This window comes from Leiobunum rupestre, chromosome 3 (assembly GCF_980474605.1).
Source record: "Leiobunum rupestre chromosome 3, qqLeiRupe1.1.hap1, whole genome shotgun sequence".
NCBI lineage: Eukaryota > Metazoa > Arthropoda > Arachnida > Opiliones > Sclerosomatidae > Leiobunum > Leiobunum rupestre.
In genome coordinates, this window is record NC_143386.1 from 54677382 (window position 1) to 54693800 (window position 16419).

At 35.0% G+C, this 16419-nt stretch overlaps 2 protein-coding genes and 1 long non-coding RNA gene across 3 annotated transcripts in view; all 3 read right to left on the bottom strand.

Moving 5' to 3' along the window:
• The window catches only part of LOC149952650 (adenosine receptor A2b-like), a 29877-nt gene extending 16074 nt beyond the window's left edge, over positions 1-13803 (bottom strand). Inside the window, exon 1 of the mRNA XM_090170215.1 lies at positions 13719-13803. The gene's annotated coding sequence lies outside the window, so the exon portion shown is untranslated. The remainder of the gene's footprint in view (positions 1-13718) is intronic.
• LOC149952651 (uncharacterized) lies at positions 6218-7234 on the bottom strand. Its single transcript, XM_090169782.1, has 2 exons — positions 6382-7234; positions 6218-6306 (listed from the first exon to the last, which is right to left on the bottom strand). Exons 1-2 carry the CDS (start codon positions 7232-7234, stop codon positions 6218-6220), a joined length of 942 nt encoding a protein of 313 aa, XP_090025908.1.
• Positions 7266-7682, bottom strand: LOC149952652 (uncharacterized). Its single transcript, XR_016479923.1, has 3 exons — positions 7606-7682; positions 7410-7541; positions 7266-7341 (listed from the first exon to the last, which is right to left on the bottom strand). It is a non-coding gene; the product is annotated as an uncharacterized LOC149952652 (long non-coding RNA).
• Positions 13804-16419: the final 2616 nt, after the last annotated feature.

Consider the following 16419-nt stretch of genomic DNA (forward strand, 5'->3'; position numbering starts at 1 on the left):
AATGAAGGACTTGCCACAACTTTCCTACCTGTCCACCTGAATTATTTGCATTAAAACCGTAATAGTGAGTGTAGGGAAACTGTTGGCTCGCGTGGATTGAAGGGCTTGCCACCACCATCCTACCTGACCAACTGAATTAATGGCATTAAAAGTCACTAGATGACTAAACGCGTTAATTCTAGATGACTTGGGTGCTGCCTTGGGTATTATCCTAGCGGGCCTACTCTTAGTACAAAGTGTACATTTTGGAAGAAAAAATATTGACCTTCTAAACAATTGAATACAAGCCATTTAATTGGTATATTTTTGTTTCGTCACGCGGAGCTAAAAACCAGGAAAAAATTGCATTCGGGAAACGATGTACGCTTCTGCCTTCTGGTTATATTCCTATTATTAAAGAACATATGACCCTCATATAAACGCGTTAATTCTAGATGACTTGGGTGCTGCCTTGGGTATTATCCTAGCGGGCCCTCTCTTAGTACAAAGTGTACATTTTGGAAGAAAAAATATTGACCTTCTAAACAATTGAATACAAGCCATTTAATTGGTATATTTTTGTTTCGTCACGCGGAGCTAAAAACCAGGAAAAAATTGCAGTCGGGATACGATGTACGCTTCTGCCTTCTGGTTATATTCCTAGTATTAAAGAACATATGAACCTCATATAAACGCGTTAATTCTTTTTGTTATATTTTTTGAAGTTAAGGCGTGAAATTTGAAATAGATGCCTTTTACGCGTCGCTTGCAATTTCTCAGGCGACGCGACAAATTCAACTAAAATTCCTCCACTGGAGAAAAAAAAGCCAAATCCGACGGGCTTAAGCGCGATAAAAAAGCTGACAAAAAGAAATTTCGTTATGAAAGTGACCTTTTCATCTCCTTCACGAGGAATGCCAATTTTGTTGCAAAAAAAACGGCCGTTATTACGCGAAAGCTAAGGTCAAAGGAAAGTCGTAAAGTTTAAAGTTCATATAAAACCTCGAGAGCGAGGTTAAAAGAGAAATTAAGACGTACAATAAGAATTGTAAATTTCACTTCAGTAATTATGTTTTCATTATTTTTTCGCGTAACACGCGTCGTAATTAAGGTCATTTGAAAGAAATTTATCTTAAAAGACCAAATTGCGAAAAATAGGCCGATATACATTTGACAACGGACCAAATCCTTTCAACACGCCATTAGAGGGTAATTTTTAAAAACCCGAAGGCTTATCAGATGGCGCCAACAGTCCGTAAATCGGAAGTTTTAAATTATCTAAGAACAGCGAACAATATTAATTTTTACGTATTTTTTACGCAGAATTTTTCAATAGTTTAATTTTTCTTTTTAGTTTTTAGATAAAAGTTGAAAATAGTAAATTAGAAGTTGATTTTTTTGTGGTTTTTTCCCCAAAAATGTTTTAAATTGGCGCCATCTAATATCAATAAAACGCATTAAATAAGAGCCTCTCATGGATTCTCAACAATGTTTGTTTCCCTGTAAGCAATTTGCGAATCCGTGTATTACGTACCATACTGATTTTCGATACATACAAGCTTAACCTCTTTTTATAAAATCAGGTTGAAACTCATTTCAATCGCGGTTTACCACACTGTTGGTGTTACGGCGGAGTGGTCATCTACGAAATTTACCATCAATAAAAAGTAGCGTGACGAAAAGCCAATACGAATTCCCCGTTTTAGGATCGAAGCAAAAAAAGGAGGAAAGAACGCTGAGGCTGTTAAGGATTTTTAATCAAGAAGAATCAATATTCGTCGGCACATCGTAACCAATCTTAAGCCTCGGCTTCAAATTGATGCCTTTATTGGTGGCACCCTCTATACACGAAGACGAGCGTAATATGATTAATGGTTGAGAGTCCACTCCGGAAAAACGGCCGAAGATTCTCCGAGGGTGTTATCAAGACGAAGGTACCCCTTAAACGCCTCTTTTCGGCAACCCATTACGAGGGAAATGCCATCTAGTGGGGAACCCCTCAATATCAACCCAATTGGGTTTTCTATCTACCATTTTTTTCCAGTCCTTTTTCGGAGATCGCGCCCTCACGCGGGACATTTTTTACCACACGCCGTTCATCGGACTGGAAAAGATTAATGAATTTCCTCCAGATGCCTTTCGATGGACGCTAGCCTGTATTATTGATTAGACTTTGGTACTCCGTTACTTTACATAAAAGGAATTCTCCGAATTCACACGGCACTCCTTGTTAATCAGAAGACTTCGCTTACGAGACAGTGTTGACTCCACTTATTCACAAATTCAAATTGTCAAAATCCTTTAATTAAATGTCAATAATAACTATTGAATGTAAGTTATGTAACAGAGATATAACTGTATAAAGCTGAACTGACGAAGAGGTTATTGATACAGTATAAATAAAATTAAGTATATAGTATGTATTGGCCGATAATTCATTAATTTTAATTTACAGTAATTAGACCCTTTTCAATTTAACCTCCCCCCTTTTCTCCACGTAACTAAGTAATTTGTGAAACAACCCTTATAGCTTTTAAAATTTATAATTTATAACATTTATAACTTATAAAATGTATAACTCTTATAGCATTTATAAATTATGACATTTAAAACATTTATAACTTATAAAATGTATAACTCTTATAGCATTTATAAATTATGACATTTAAAACATTTATAAAATATAACTTATAACAGTTATAAATTATAGCTTATAACCGTTATAAATTATAGCTTGTAACATTTATAAATATTAAAATTATAACATTTAAAGGCTTTAATATTTACAACTAATTAATGGTTACCTACAAGATTTCGGAGTAGAGCCTAACAACAACAAGCGCTAGAAATAATTAAGACTTAAAACAACATAAATAATTTCCCGTATCTTATGTACTTTAAAAATTAATTAAAAACAACCCTAGATGGAGCAATGCCCCGCACGAACAAACGTTATACATACGTAATAAAGAAATAAATGTAAATTAAAAATAATTTTTAACAGTCACCAGGGTCTAGAAACACGCATAAATTTACAGCGAATAATTTTTGTCTTCTCCAGCCCCTTTTAATCTTCGGAATATGCGTTTAAAAATGTACCACTTTATCAGCAGCGAACCCAAGCGGAGATATTCCCAAAATAGGCTCAGATGCTGAATAGGGGAGGAGGAAAAAGTGGTTTGGCTTTCTGGGGGGTTTCCAGAACGGGAGCTAGCCACGTGCTTGATGGATCACACGCGGGAGAGAAAATTTTGGGAAATAATGCATTCGGCTACTTCTTAGGGCTGCCTTTTAGTCTTTGGCGATTTAGCTTTCTTGAATTTTAATAGGTTTGCCTCAAAAGCATCTCCGGAGATGCCTACAACGGGCTTATCGCGGGGCAAAGTACGGGGCGCCAAGGAACAAAATAAAACCGTAAAGGTTACCATGGCGACCACTCCATTTAAAATTAGCGAACCAAATTCAATCGTAACTGTCAAATGAACTCGTTTTCAAATTAACAAATCAATACTAGGGGAAAACGAACCCTTATTTACTTAAATATTTAGCAACACTCGTCCGCTTTGTTATTTTAATTCGAATCGATCGACAAACAAACGTTCGTAACTGGGAATTTAAACTGTATCTAATTAATATTTAACGGAAACATAATTTTGCTTCGCATTTCTAAAAAAAACGCATTTGTACTAAACTCGCAGAGAAAGATAAATTAAAAGTGAATAGTTTTAGAAATTAAAAGTGAGTATTTTCCGAAATGAAAAATTAATAGTTTTGGAAATGAAAAATTAATAGTTTTGGAAATGAAAAATTAATAGTTTTGGAAATGAAAAATTAATAGTTTTGGAAATGAAAAATTAATAGTTTTGGAAATGAAAAATTAATAGTTTTGGAAATGAAAAATTAATAGTTTTGGAAATGAAAAATTAATAGTTTTGGAAATGAAAAATTAATAGTTTTGGAAAATAAAAGTATATTTTTTAGTTCAATACCCTTTTGGGAGCTCTAGAGGATCACTAATACGTTAACTCGTGCAAATATTTAAAAAAAATTCATTTGCCCTATTTTTGGCCTAAAAACGCCTGTAGAAGTGTTCCGATGGATGCGCTTCAAATTTCGGCAAGAAGTCGACTTTTAGGAGAAAGTATCCATTTGGAATAAAGAATTCGCTCGCGAAAACTATAGTGTCGCCACCTATCCACACTCCGCGGTACTATATAGTGGTGATCAGAAAAAAACCACTACGGCGTGTTAATGCATTAGGTGAAGAAGAATATCATAGTTTTAATGGTAAGATAATTAGTTTTTTGTTGATAAGTAGTATTAAATGTAAAGTTTATAACTTTAACTAAACCTTTTCGTAACGTCGATAAACTGTCATTAGGTTTTGAACTCATCTTGGACTGTGTAAAGTTGAATATATAAGAGTGTGCCTTGGCATATAGCAAAGATGGAAGTGGAACCATTGGAATCTCCAATAGGTATGCTATTATTTAATTATTATTATTTTATCCTATATTAATTCTATTTTCATTATAAAAGTAAATCTCACCATGTTTGAAATTTTAAAATACATTGGAGACAAGCCAAGAGCGTTAGAAGAAGGGGAACGAATGTTCAGGGAAAGCCCAAAAGGATCTTTAAAATTTTATTTCTCTAAGGAAGAAGAGGGCGTAATTTTAATTGAAGGCTTTGTGATTCAGTCCAGCTCACCAAGTGGGGAACCACATTCTTTAAAACTACAATTTAAACTGGATGAAAATGAAAAACACTTCATTAAAAGTGTCAACTGTTCGTGTAAGAGCGGGTAAATGATTTCATTTGTATATTTAAATTATATCTGAATAATAACGTTTAATTATTTTTCCAAGGAACTCTGGATTTTGTAAACATTCCGTAGCAGGTTTATTTTACGTAAATCGCTATGGAAAGTTAGGTCAGCTCTCTAATGATGTATCATGTACATCAAAGCCTCAAAAATGGGGTAAAATGAAGGCAAATGTCCAAGCCCACTACCACGCAAAAAAAATCCAAGATCTAGATTGCGTGAGAAAAGTTGCCAAACCCATTTTTGACACAAGCAGTTTAAAAAATTGTGAGGAACGGATTTTATCGAGCCTGCCTTACGAACCAATGTGTGCCAGGCATTTACCCCCAAGTCTTAAAGAGTTTGTTAAATGGAATGTCAAAGCAAAAAAAGCCTTAGATGTTACAAGTGCCGTATCTAGTATTCCAGCTGCAAATGAAGAAATTATTTACAATCCTAGTAAACGCCGACAAATTGACCCTGCTGATTCGGACCAAATCATTTTTATCGATAATATTTTGAGAGAAACCCTTAATGTTCCAACGCACTACGAGAACAATTTTACTCGTAACATGTCAACTGAAGAAAAGCAGTTCTACGATGATTTTGTTCAAGTTGATTTTGAAAAAGCAAAAACGCTCGCTCAATTAGACCAAAAAACAGATGAGTGGAAACTGGAAAGAAAAGTGAGATTAACAGGAACCACTTTCAAAAAAGTTCTGTCATCCAAAAACAAAGCAATCACAGCTTCCAAGCTTTTAGAAAATCATTTGTCTGGCAAAGAACTAAAAGTGGCTTCTGTAGTCTATGGTAACAAAATGGAGAAAGTAGCCCGAGCCAAATTTTCATGGCTCAAGAAAGTTCAAGTAGTGGAATATGGTCTCCTAATTAGCCTCCGGAATCCATTTCTGGCTTTTAGTCCAGATGGAATATATGTGGAAAATGGCGAGACCAAATTGCTCGAAATCAAGAGTCCTTTCGTAGCCAAAAAAATTTCAATCGAAGAAGCTGTTGCGCAAAATAAACTCAACTTCTTGAAAGTTGGAGAAAAAGGAATTTTCCTACCAAGTAATGATTGCAGAGGGTATTACGCGCAAATTCAACTTGGACTTTATGTATTAAACTTAAAAACATGCTCATTTTTTCTATATTCTCCTAAGGGTTATCTTTTAATTGATATTGAGAGAGATGAAGAATATTTAAAGCAGAACATAGTGAAATTGTGCAATTTTTATTTGAAGGTATATTTACCATTACTGGTCAAGAATAAGTGATATATTTAAGTTCATTTAAAAGTTCCTATTTCAAACTGCGCCATTTAGTATTATCTACAATTTTTAAATGAAGTGAGATATTAAGAGTAACAAATGATAAGTTTATAATAAATATTTTTCAAGATTATAGAAAAATTTTATTTCCCGTGCCACATAACATTTAATCATCAAATTTGTCATCTGCTAGAATTGGTTTTAATAAATTTACTAATCCACATATGACCGTAACGATTTCATTGCAATAGGGAACTAAATCAAGGTCAAATTTATCATTTACAATTTTAAATAATTTAATTCGTTGAATGGTTCTCTCCACATGCACACGAGCAGATGCTATTTTTTGATTTTTTACGCTTTCGTCTTTACTAAACTGTTTTTTCTTTCTTAAAAATGGTGGGATGTGTAGAACTATTCCATTGGCAGCACATTCGTCTTCAATTAGAAAGCCTTTATCAACCATAATTCCATCAATAAATTGTTCGCAGTTAGATATGACCCGACTCTCAACAGTGATTTCCTTGTCACTAACTTTTCCGCCCCAAGGGTCACTCACGAGCGTAATCATTCCAGAAGGCGAAATTCCAATGAGAAGTTTAATTGTGTGGGTGCCTTTATAATGGCTGTAGGTTGCCACTCGGTCATGAAACGTGTTAGGTTTCATCATGGGAACTTCTGAACAGTCCAAGACCACACGAGTGTTTTGAAACTCTTTGAAGCATTTAGGAAAATTACTCCTGATATTATCTACATTCGGCCAAAATATGAATTTTTTTAAAACTTCAGCAAGGGCACAGAGGGTTCTTTTGAAGTAGGTGGAAACCGATCGATTGGAAATGACAAATAATGAAGCTAAAGCAGCGAACGTCAAATTTGATTTGAGCTTCATGAGAGTCAAGAGTACCCGATCATTTACCGGCATAAGAAAATTTGAAAGCTCACTGTTGTTTTCAAGTCCTAAAACTTCAAATGAAAGGCTTTCAAATAGTTCTTTCCCAATGCCTGTAAGATTCACAAAATCCACATTTGTCATTCCATTGCTAGTAATTCCAACTCTTGATGCGCTTAAGTTCTTTCCTTGGTCCAAATAAACTTGAACACCAATGGAAGCTTTCATTACACTAGCTGCCACATGAGGTTCATTAATTCCTTGAGCTTCAGCTGCGACTTCAGCTAGCATAGCTAAGTTAGTTAACGTTGAGACATTTTCATCCGGAGCTGGTTCACTTTCGCTTTCAATAATCGATTCAACAACGTTATCTTTCAATGGTGATGCTGAAGGTACTACTGTATAATTTCAAGATAACTTTTACGTTAACATTACCATTAATTATTTATCATCAAATAACAATTACCTTTAGAACGGTTTACGTAACGTTGGGCTCTCTCTTTTCTACTATCTTCGGTTGATTCTTTAATAGGCATACGTGGCAAATTTTGAGAAGGAATGGCATTGAATTTCAGACGTCTTCTTATGGATCTTCCATCTAGAAGACCTTTCTGATTATTTAATTTCAAATCAAGTAATTAATATTATTACTTTCAACTCACCATTTCTAGCCAAGAAGTCATCATCTTTAAAATGAGCGCTACATATCTGAGACCATTTGCTAGGTCTTTTCCCTGACTTTATCTTTGTTAACCACACATTAGTAAGTTTCTTACAATTTGGAAATTTATGAAATGATAACTTCAAATCTTCTTCTTTATTATTATCTTGATTTTTAAAGCTTTTAAGCGCAGTATTATTACAAAAAGGGACGGCACAATTTCTCCCACCTCGACCATTACTGCATGCCGCCATATTTGTTTTGGTTTTGATCACCACTCCACGCGGAGAACCCAAGCTGCAGGGGTAGCGACTGCTGCGCCACCTATTCCCGTTTCGCTAGCGAATAGCGCGTCTTTTTTGGTTTCGTCCATAAATATCGCGAATTTAGTCAGCGTTTGGAAGGCTGCTAACCAATAAATCAGTGACAAGATACGTCAAAAGCGAAAAATATATACGTAAAAAACAAAACGCAATCCTACTACGTATTTCGGGTTCTCTTTTTTATTGTTATTCCTTTTACTATATTGAGGAGTTTGGCCGCGACGAAGAGAAGAGATTCCTCCCTTAGCCATCCAACGAATTGCTTTCTTTGGGGATTGGAATAATTTGACTTCTTAGTTCGGATTTTCCTCTTTCTAAGCCTCGGCTTGGGGCAACGCGTACATTTAGAAAGGAGAAGGGAATGCGGTAAAGAAAACACAAAGGAGGGGGTGAGCTTGATTTTGAGATAGGAGAAGACGAGAGGGGAAGTGGTAGACAAGGCGCTGATAGATGGTTCAAGATGCGGAATCGACGCTTAACAGTGGAAATCCTCCGAACGGAACTCATTTCTCTGGCTCTCGCTGCAGTTTTGTTTCATATATGAAAGGATGGTGAAATATCTATTTTATACCCTCCAGTCCGAAGAAAACGAAGAGATCTCTTTAGATATTTTTTGAATTATTCAACGACGGAATATAGCGCTAGGAATTCCAGAGTAATTTCGCTATATAACGCTGGGGATATTTTCTCTTTCAACTTGTTATTTTTCTACGCCGTATTTTAGAGTTGTGTTTTGAAACAGCAGCGAGGTTTTTTTTGGAATTATATTACTGTAGAAATCGTAAATATTATCTTTAAAACACGTCTATTCATTCGAGTATTCAGCCAGTATTTGTAAGAATTTAGGTCGAAATGAGTGCGTCCAAATTTAGACTAATATTTGAAGTTGTTGAGTGAAATTCCCACAGGGCTATATTGCCTCAAATTTTAATACGTACTCCCGGCGTTTGTAAATAATATGGCGTAGATTTAACACGGTCTACGTAGCTTTGGTAACTTTCTAATTTCTAAATAAAAAGTTAGCTGTAGTTGATGGAAAATGAAAATGTAATATTAATAATCCATTAATTTAAACATTCATCATTTCGGCTTCTTGATCAAAATTCTAGCCGAATAAAATTAATATATTATTCTGAAACTTCGTATTAACTTTTTCCGTTATTACGCACCGAATGGTTTGCAATGCAGTGATGCCAGATCACGAAATTGAGATTTCCCTTTCACGGCGTTAAAATTTCCTTTTTTTATACCAAATATTCACAAGTTTTCCAAAACCTGAGAAACATTCATATTTACATAAAGAAATTACAGAAGTAACGCTGGGAAAAGTGGTTTTCATTTTTTCAAAATAGTTATCCGTGTAGGAACCTAGTGTAGACAAAAAGCGCCATCTATATTCTGAAATGGAACTATATACCCATAATAATTCCTAATATTGTTTAATTTTTCAGTTTAGTTCTTTAAGGAAGGTTTAAATAAAATACCAAAGCGAGCTTGCAGAGGTGCAAACTCAAGCAAATTCGACCAAAGTCTAAATTCCTATCAGTTTAATTGTTAATTTTATTGTATTTATTTTTTAATTTAATCAATTTTGTCAGAGCTTGTGAATTTTTAACACCTTCGATTTAAAATCATCCCCGCCTTGAATTTCTCTAGATTTCGAGAATTTTCGATATGATTTCCCTCATTTTTGGAATTTTGGAGGTCAAAATTTCCCTAAATGTGGGAAATTTTTCCCGATCTGGCATCACTGCTGCCATGTTATATAAAATAATAATATTTTTTTTTGCACTATCTTAATCTTGAAAGAATATTACAATGAGCATAGTAATCCTTTTACTGGTACGATCTCTCTATTAATTAATTCGAGGACAGCACGAAAACCGTACTGAGTATAATAATATGTGGATTATTTCGGCTAAGCCCGCAGAGAGCGTCCGACAGTAGAGAAGGAATGTGAGTGCAACGGGCTGAGATCGGAGGAGCTCCGTGTTTACGATGCTTTTAGCCTTATGAACTCTTCCCAGGACGTTAAAATATATTATTTGCCATTCTGATCTAGGAAGAACATATAACACACAACGGTATTACCGATAACCCTGCCCCCCCCCTCCCCGTCCCCAAATTAATACGTACTAAGAGCCCACTTTATGTTATGAAAAAACAGGTGTATTATTATATTGCTATCGAAGCGGCTTGGGTAATAGATAACAATGTTGTGGTAATAACTAAAATATTAAGTCAAATTTACATTAAGCCTGATATGTCACATCAGAAGTATATAATTCATCTTTCCATACTCCTAGTGAAACGTGTATCCAGGGCCGTCTTAAGGTATGGGCTAAATGGGCTACAGCCCAGGGCCCCCAGCCAGTTTTGGGGCCCAGGAAAGGACAGCCATACAGCCTCTACTCTAGGGATAAGGGTTTAGTTGGTTAAATATTATTTATGCTCATCTAATATTATCTATCTTTTAGTTATGTCTAAAGTAATTTGACTCATCGTCACATCGCGTATCATACGGTACCAACAATTTCTAAAACCAGTAAAATCTTATTTTCAGTAGGCCTATGTTATACTTTTGAAATTAAAAGTTTTGGTTTGATTATTGTGTAGTTGAATTTAGACAACGGACATAGAAAGGTTGACCGTTGGGGATCGCGAAGGTCTTAAAAAATAATTTAGCCCAGGGCCCCAAAAGGTCTTAAGACGGGCCTGCGTGTACCTTCGCAGGATCACGTTGATTTTTCCAAATACCATTCGAAAGAAAACTAGTGCAGCGTGAAATACATCGTATAGGGATTTTTAAAGTTTATGGACTATAACGAAGTTAAATTACGGGAAAAGGTAGAAAAGTTCATAATAAAAAAAGGGGAAAAAAAGCTAAATCCTAAGAAATTTGAAGTAATGATACAACTTACGAAATATCCGGATCAATAGGTCTTCGAGGATAAAATTAAAACGCCAAACTCGGACCAAATAGATCTTCGAGTCAAAAACAAATTATAATGTAAATAAATAGCTAGAATTTCCAGCCCTATTTGGAGCTCATTAGTACCGCGCAGGGAAATTGGCGTGCGATTAACTAAATCGAAAAGAGAAGTTAACCCTAAACATGAAACATTTCAAACAATAGGGATTTCTAATACTATTTAATTGGAAAATTATAGTTAATAAACAAGAATATTCCCTAAACAGTGTAATATTTACATTTAACATTGTTATTTGAAGTAATGCAAGAGGCAACGTTTGCGACTTGATGCAGTGCACCCTAAGGCCGGATTAACACTATTTGGGGGCCCTGTGCAAAGTAGAATTTTGGGCCCCTAAAAATTAAAACCTTACTTTTTGAGTTATTTAACGCCAATGTGGTTATAAATATAAAATTTCAATAGAATGGAAAAAAAACATTTAGTTCTAAGAGGGGGCCCCTAACCTCGGGGGCCCTGTGCCATGCTACATTTGGCACATGCCTTAATAAGGCCAACTGCACCCATCCGTGGAAACCGCTTCAACTCTGCGACGGTACATATTTCTCAGATTGATACCTCTTACGTAAAATACTTATTATATACATCTGACAACATGAAATGTCTACAAAAGGCGAGCATAAGTCTATAATATTCTCCAAAAGTATAAGACTCTTTATAGCCGTTTTACGTCCGCGCGATCTCGCGTTTCACATAGCTTTCAACGGCTACCTCCCTAGAGAGCTCGATTTTTTGTGATTACGTCTCTCCATGACTAGCTCCCAGTAAAGAATTTTGATAAAAAGTTACGCTTATGGAAATAACTTATTGACATTACATACAGGACGTCATATTTGACATTATTGGGGAACCTCTTTAGCCTTTGACGGGTGTTTTTGACAACCACGCTAACAATCAAGTGCAAGTGACGTTGAAGGGTCGAAGCGATATCTATTAATAAATATAATAAACAAATAGTTATTTACTTAATCATTAGTTAGTGAGCTTCTCCTTGGACGTATCTCGATAAAACTTCATTAGTGAAACTGCTATCCAATGACTATGGTTTCAATTAATCCCGACAGATCTCGCTCGCGTCGCCCGTGCAATGGCGATGTTGTTTTCCCCTAAAGATAAACGAGATTTGCAGCCGCTGACGGGCGCTGCAATCGCGAAATATCGCTCTTTCAAAAACGTCACCACGAATGGAGCCTTTTAAGTTATCCCCCAAGCGGACAGGAACGGGGTAGCTGTGAGATGAAACGTCAATTTAAACGGGGGGTGGATATCAAAAAGAGAGCGATAAAACTCCCTCTGGTGGTGAGGTTTTCGTAATCATTTAGAAAATGAAACGACTAGAAAAAATTGACATGAATGGACCTTCGCAAACGCCATCTACCGGTGCTTTCTCGACGGCTATTTATAACTCGTCAGCCGGCGGAATTTGATGGCGGACCTTAAGTTGAGCGGGACAACTGCCACCGTAGCACGATCTTAAAAAAGCATGCAAACTTTACCTAGCTTATGGCTTTGACGACGTTGTATGGTAATACTCGAAAAAAAAGCTTCTAAGTATTTATTGCCACTTTGTATATTGGTTTGAAAATGTGGATATCTTCGATTGGCCATTGCTTAAATTTTTTTTACTTTTACTTTTACTTAAAGTAGTGAAATAGCTCTTCGCAGACATGGAACTGGGACCAGTAATTAAGATAAAGTAAGCGCAAGGTGATATATTAAAATATTTCACTTAAAAATATAATATTTGTTAATGTAAAATTAGTTGACTTAGGCCTATAACCTAAGATTCACGGTTACATTTTTAAAAAGAGTTTATTTATGCTTAGGTAGAATGAGCAGATATTTTTTTATTAATGGAAATCTTCATACATTTATTAGTGTATTCACAGTTAAGGGGGAAGAATACAGTAAAAGCCTCTTTTTCGTTCAAGCTGAACGATTCTGTTTTAACAAATACATAATTGAATTATATTTTTCTTATTAGACTGAACCTTCCCCTAGTGCTTAAAATAATTTTGATAATTATAATATTAATAGTTAACGAGATATAAGGTCCTAACTAATGGGTAGTTTGGGCGCTTGCCCAACTTGCTTAGCTCCGGGTGTCCGAATTAAAACGTAATGACTTAACTACTTTTAAATTTTAATTTGTCAAAATAATTTTAGTCACCCTTAAATATTAATTTTATAAGTTAAAATACAAAATTAAAAGAGTTCAGCTTGAAATAGCGTGAAAGTAGACAATGGCCACAGTAGTCTTCCCCCTTAAATAAATAAATACATTCTTGAAGTTATTTTGAAAAAATAAACCATAAGCTTCACGTTTATATTTTTAAAGAGTCATTTTTAAAAATAAACTATATTTAAAGTTTTGAAAAAAAAATCGGGCCTGATGACCCCGATGAAGATAATATTTATCTTCACTATAAAATAGAGTCCGTTAAATTTAATGACTCCAAGAGGAATAATAATAAAAAAAATTCAGCACCGTCCCCGACTCTTCTCCGGGTGCTTTTACTAACCAACCTCGCGCACGTATACCTTTTTAAATTATTAATGAACTCTTGAAAAATTCGCCGTCAAGACGATAGAGGGCGGACATTTCGTATAAGGAATTACAAAACGCGCTCTTTACGACCGTTTTCATATTTAGACGTAACGAACTCGGGAATTTTTGAGGATAAAGTGATAGGAACTCTAAATGGGCTTCCCTCTTTCGCGCCACGCGTTGATCAACCGTAATAAATCTCTCTAAACCAATTAGGGAAATAAACGACGTAAAACAAAAAGAGTCTTCTGACCTTTAACTGGGGGAGCCCGGAATAGCCCGCATTTCCTTTTTGTTGGCTGATTGCGATGGTGTAGTCGTGCACCCGTTGATGCTGGTGCTGCTGGATTTATCGCAACACAGTTTCACTTTTATCTCGCTTACAAGTCTCTCGGAGGAATTCTGTCAAAAGAATAAATTCACGTTAATTTATATTCAGCTACTTTCTGCGCAACTAAAGATCAAAAGGTTTATTTTTTGAGAGTTGTTTGCGCGTCAGTTTTTCAGAGATAATTTGATTAACTGCTCTATTTTTAAAAAATACCAATTTATTCTGATCAATATATACAGTTTATAGAGCCTAATTTTGAGCACCAAATATCGCATTTTAAAATTTAATTTGAACACCAAATGTCCCATTTTCAAATTTAATTTGAACACCAAATGTCCCATTTTCAAATTTAATTTGAACACCAAATGTCCCATTTTCAAATTTAATTTGAACACCAAATGTCCCATTTTCAAATTTAATTTGAACACCAAATTTCCCATTTTCAAATTTAATTTGAACACCAAATGTCCCATTTTCAAATTTAATTTGAACAACAAATGTCAGTTTCAAATTTAATTTGAACACCAAATGACCCATTTTCAAATTTAATTTGAACACCAAATGTCCCATTTTCAAATTTAATTTGAACACCAAATGTCCCATTTTCAAATTTAATTTGAACACCAAATTTCCCATTTTCAAATTTAATTTGAACACCAAATGTCCCATTTTCAAATTTAATTTGAACACCAAATTTCCCATTTTCAAATTTAATTTGAACACCAAATGTCCCATTTTCAAATTTAATTTGAACACCAAATTTCAGATTTTCAAATTTAATTTGAACACCAAATGTCCCATTTTCAAATGTAATTTGAACACCAAATGTCCCATTTTCAAACTTAATTTGAACACCAAATGTCAGTTTCAAATTTAATTTGAACACCAAATGTCCCATTTTCAAACTTAATTTGAACACCAAATGTCAGTTTCAAATTTAATTTGAACAGCAACTGCCAATTTCGAATTTAATTTGAACACCTAATTTCCCATATTGAAATTTAATTTGAACACCAAATGCCCAAAATTCATATTTTAATTTGAACACCCAATGTCCCATTTTCAAATTTAATTTGAACACCCAATGTCCCATTTTCAAATTTAATTTGAACATCTAATTTCAGATATTGAAATTTAATTTGAACACCTAATGTCAGTTTTGAATTTAATTTTTTCCCCATATTTAAATTTAATTTAACACCTAATTTCCCATATTTAAATTGAATTCAAACACCTAATGTCCCATATTTAAATTGAATTCAAACACCTAATGTCCCATATTTAAATTGAATTCAAACACCTAATGTCCCATATTTAAATTTAATTTGAACACCAAATGCCCCATATTCATATTTTAATTTAATTTGAACAACAAATATTATAAATTTAATTATAAACTTAATTTAGAACAACGTGAGCGTATTTTGAGAGTTGCATTATATTTGTTTCAAAGGTTCCGTTCTATTCAAGGAAACATTTGGAAATGACCAACGAAAGAAAAGAAAAACTTATTTTTGAAACTATTCCGAAGGTGGTGTTAACTGAAAGGCGTATCTATGAATGCCTCCCAATTATGGGTTCGGCCGTTATTTCGACGGTATAAAAATAGGAAGACATTGAAGAAGACCAACAGAACGATCCATTATTCCGGGAACCCTGGGGAGCCCGATTCTCAAGGTTGATCCGTCTCGTCAAAAATGCGCCGCCAAAATCAGATGCCGGTAATCAAGCGAGCTTTGCGGGTCGTCATCGTAACCGAATCAAGCGCCATCTAACCTTATAAAGTCGAGGATCCTATCGCGAGATTTATAATAACAGGGGACGGAGAAGGGTGACTAGACGAATAGACTCTTTATTAGCGGAGTAGTTTGAAGAGGCGGCCGCTGGGGGGAGTTATCGACTTTGGCTTGTCAAAAGCGAGATCGCGGAGAAACCCTCATCATTCCATCCGAAAGATTCAAGTCTCGAATGTGGAGGCCAAGAGCGCCTGAGAGGGCGACGTCAAAGCGACATCACAATGGCCAAGTAGATCTTGAAGCGATGGCTCATGGTTGATAGGGAACCAAAATCCCAACCGGATCTTCCGGTGATACGAGGAGGAAATGCTATATGTCTGACCATGGATAGTAGATTTTAGAGGATCGGTAAAAAGCCTGGTTTTTAGCCCCCGTAAACCAATCACACTAAGGGAGTCGGCCAAGGTTATTTGAAAAAAACAAGTATCGCTAAGAGTGGACGATACTGTTCGAAAAAACAAAAAAGATAAACACAAAGTACATTTTTACGCCAAAAGGTATTTTTTCACGTTTTTATAGATTAAATATGATATACTAAATATCAGTTGATAGTTTTTATTGAATTAAAAAACCAAAATTAAAAATTACTAAAATATAAAGCGCAAAAAATTACGTTACAATATCAACCGCGTTAGATTGCCATTTTGAAATTTTAAGATCACGTGGTACAAACGACCTTGCAATACTCCCTCGGAGTCTTTCGAGCTGATTGATACGCGGGGAGAAATAAAATGCACTGTGGAAGGGGACCGATAACTTTTTTACGAAACTCTCCATCTCGTCTGCTTTTCGATTTCATTGAAAGAGAAAGTTAGAAGTAAAAACTT